Source organism: Limulus polyphemus, unplaced genomic scaffold, assembly GCF_000517525.1.
Source record: "Limulus polyphemus unplaced genomic scaffold, Limulus_polyphemus-2.1.2 Scaffold2131, whole genome shotgun sequence".
In the NCBI taxonomy this organism is placed as follows: domain Eukaryota; kingdom Metazoa; phylum Arthropoda; class Merostomata; order Xiphosura; family Limulidae; genus Limulus; species Limulus polyphemus.
In genome coordinates this window covers 27078-31273 of record NW_013667741.1, presented here as the reverse complement: position 1 = coordinate 31273, position 4196 = coordinate 27078, and the positions used below count along the sequence as shown (strand labels likewise).

Genomic DNA, 4196 nt, shown 5'->3' with positions numbered 1-4196 from the left:
GAGGATTATAGTACCATGTAGCCATGTGGCTGAAGGATTATAGCACAATGTAGCCATATGGCTTGAGGATTATAGTACCATGTAGCCAGGTGGCTTGAGGATTATAGTATAATGTAGCCATATGGCTTGAGGATTATAGTACCATGTAGCCATGTGGCTGAAGGATTATAGTACCATGTAGCCAGGTGGCTGGAGGATTATAGTACCATGTAGCCAGGTGGCTGAAGGATTATAGTACCATGTAGCCATGTGGCTGAAGGATTATAGTACCATGTAGCCAGGTGGCTGGAGGATTATTGTACAAGATTATTTACAAATACATTGGCCTTGTAAAGAAGCATAAATCATGAAGAAACAAACTGCTCCTCCAACAACCTGGTGAAAGAAGGACAAAATTCAGAAACCTAGCTGCACAAGATTACCTTGCATGTGAGAGATTGAAGTTTACTGCAACTTTGAGCGAGGATTGGACATATTTGTGCAACTGTAACAAGAAACAAGCAATTTGTTGCTGACCACAGGGATGAAAAGGACTTTACAAAATGATACAAATAATGTAAAATATTATTTTTGTCAGACATTTTGGTTGTACAGATTTATCATATAAACTTCATAGAGTGCACAAAGTAAAGAAAAAGTAAAACCTACGCAGAAGAATGTACTCACACCAATTACATGAGACGAAATTATTGCACTGTACGGGCAGAACACCAATACAATATGGTTATACCAGAATAAAGAGTCATATCACACATAGTAGCATTTCTACGAACCACTGAAAATTAAACCATTGTGTTCAGATTATCCCCTTCTCTGACATACCTTTGAAACCACTTGGATGTGCACCCACAGAGATTTATTTATTTTGCTTGAACATGCTCTTGAAAGCTGACATCCACATACAGTGAAGTGTACGTAGAAAGCTTGTCATGATAAATGGTCTAAGATGATCATGCAGTTTCTCGCTTAAACTTGTTTCAATTGAAAAGCATGCGTTTTCCAAGGTATGCATGTTGGGCTGCATATCAGAAGGTATGAGGTTCGAGCCACAACATGCAGCTGAATATACTTTACTGCGAGAGGAGCGTCATAGCTCTGAAAATCAAACTCGCTATTTTGTAGGAGTAGTCACTTAGGCGGCTAGTCCTACTAACTAGTTGTTGTCCCTTGGATAAGACGTTTCTAAACTAGAAATGCCTGAGCCTTAGATGTCTCTGGCATGGACATTTAGTTAATGTATTGTATAAGGTGCCATTCAGATTAATAATATATAATACTAAGAAATTGATACAGTGGAAAATGTGGTGTTTGGCAATAATGAATAATCCTGGCCACCAGACTGATTACAGTCAATGATGACGGAAGTAGTTTCGAAGACAACACAGGGCATTTACCATCGTTCTTACATAGGACAATTCACTCCCGGTAATATAACTCCTCTATAACACTTTACCTACATTAATAAAAAAAACTGATAATGTAAATTACCCACCAAAGTTTGGCAGGAAGCCCTATTTTTCTAGTGTAGCTTTCTTAAAATACTTTAATAATACCTACAAAATCTGGTTACTTAATAAAGTCAGCACATCAAAATTTTTATGGTACAATGATTTTTAGTATATTTCATGGTAAACAGAGGAAAAGTCCAGCCGTTTATTTAACAAAGTAAGAATTATAGCATGTTTCTTTTATTATTTTTACACCATCTTAAAATCAAGATCAACAACAATCTGGTTACTTACCAGACAGTATAATTCAGGTTCTTTATAGTATAACTCCACTATCATAATTATTTCTACACCATATAAACGTATATAGACTATAACAAATTGATTAGTACTTACCAACTGAAAGTAATAATTAAACAATGCACTTATTTACCAGAGCCAAGACTTTAAATCTGACGAAATCTGATCTTTCATAGTCTAGGTCTCCTACAATGCTTATTTCTGCTTTACTACTTCCACGTGGTCCAAACATGTACTTAATGGCAAATATCTCAGATCCCTAGGAGAAAAAGAGGTACTAGAAGTGTCATTTAAACTAACGTACAAATACTGAACCTTAAAATCGTAAGTCAATTGTACAGAAATTAATATATTTTGGAGGCAACTTTGAACAAGAGAAAATCCGTTAGACCAATTTCTCCTTATTTTGCATAAGTTTAGGATTCAGTCTCTTGCTTTGAAAAACGTAATGAAATTCCCAAGATACTGTTTGGATGTTATGAACAGTATTCCAAAACAAGGCTATCGTTTGTCAGGGCTATTCAAATTATACTTTTTCGGAGACTGCGCACTTAGTAGAAACAACAATAAATGACTTTCACCGGTTGACGTCTGTCAACAACTGAACGACCTAAGACAATGAAAATGGTTACAACGAGAAGAAAAACGTATTTCATTCTTACCATTTCTTGTGCTTCGCAATTATAATTTTCTTGTCAAGTTTTGATTGGATTTTAAAGTTTTTGGACGACCTGTCTTTTTAGTTGTTTTAACAGGACTTTCTTGTGACTGCATCCATTTCGTGTAAACATCCAACCCTGCACTTGCAACTGAGACTAGGGTAAAGATGGGTTTCGAATTCTCTCAGTGTATAGTAACTAGTTATCTCTTTTTTATAGGTCAATCACTTTACCAAAGACAATGACTTTCACCAGACTCTTGACTTAAACGGAAGAGAACTCATAGTAATATTATGTAGCATATATATTTTATGAAAGTTATAATCATTTTTCGACGAACTGTGGTTAAATACTTGTCTTTAATCACTAAAAGAACTCATTTAGTTATTTATCACAGGATTAATAAAAGACTAGTCGATCTTACAAGAGGGTCTGTATTAGCAAATATATACGTAATTTCGAAAAGTCACATACAACACACATTCGCACGCACACACACATATATACGCACCGTGGTCACAAAGACAAATCCCCCAGTGGCACAGCGCATGTCTGCAGACTTATAATGCTAGAAACCGGGTTTCGATACCCATGGTGAGCATAGCACAGATAGACCATTGTGTAGCTTTGTGTTTAATACAAATAAATAAACAGATGGATATACAAATATGTCTGCATATATGGTTATACTTACTGGAAAATATTACAAAAACATGAGTCAGACTGTTGAGTTAAATAACTCACAGTAATGTCACAGAAAAACATTAGTAAATACTTAGCACTAACCTGAATTTCAAAGGAAACGGGAAGGTTACTGTTTTCCTTTTCTTTAACTACGACGTGGCCGATCACTTCACTTAGAGGAGTATTCTGACATAAAATAATTAAAAAGAAGTTATTGTAAATGTAGAACTTATTTCCAAACTTCTGACACGTTGCAAGTAAATTACTCAAAATTTAACTTTAAAAGTACGTATACAGCGTTTCCGAAAAGTCAGGAACCATAGGTGATTTACAGTCTTTCTTAATTTCAGATACGTCACTGATTATCCTGCTGTCAAAGCGTATGAAGGTCGAGTTAATTCTGCTATTAATCCAAACTAGTCTCGAATTACAAGGACAACATGTGAAACACATTCTGTAAATTGTATTGAAGTACCTATGGTTCCGGACTTTTCGGACACCCTTTATGTGTAATTATAACTTTACATACATGAGGCCGTGGATAGTTGTTACTATGAGCATTGTAACAAAAGTCCTGTATTGATGGATTTGTGGGCTAGGCTTTCTTATGTGTCCAATTTGATGTCGCCAGTGTTCTGGGGCAAATTTCTCCGAGTACATATCTTACACAAACATATAATAATTTGTAAATGGCAGACGATGGACAGAGCTTTCTAAACACATATAATATGTTGAGTTTGTGTTAAATGTTTCCAGCAAACAAAGGAAATAAAAATTGGGGGTGTTAAAAATCGCATGTCGCCAGCAGAAAAATTTAATTTCAAAGCAATAATACAAACACAAAAATTGTAAGTATGACTCAAGACTTTGTTGTGATTAACTTATGTTTTGAAAATTTGTTATTAGCTGATTGTCCCATTACTTTTTCACATATAAAAATATCCAAAATATTATGTCGCTGTAATCATGTTTTCTCCTTTACGGTTGATTATTTTCAAGACAATAATTACAAATTTTTCAATAAATAAAAAGATTAGAGTCTAAAATCAATCCAGGAAGTATATAATTTGATTTGTTTGTTTGTTTTTTTTGTTTGTTTTTTTTG

The 4196-nt window shown here is 34.7% G+C and overlaps 1 protein-coding gene across 1 annotated transcript in view; it reads right to left on the bottom strand.

Annotated features, from left to right (window-relative positions):
* Positions 1 to 4196, bottom strand: part of LOC106466037 (cadherin-86C-like) — a 69635-nt gene that overhangs the window by 46543 nt on the left and 18896 nt on the right. Inside the window, exons 7-8 of the mRNA XM_022393998.1 lie at positions 3194 to 3277; positions 1882 to 2007 (exon numbers count right to left, since the gene is read on the bottom strand). Of these exons, the coding sequence (XP_022249706.1) occupies positions 1882 to 2007; positions 3194 to 3277 (210 nt within the window). The remainder of the gene's footprint in view (positions 1 to 1881; positions 2008 to 3193; positions 3278 to 4196) is intronic.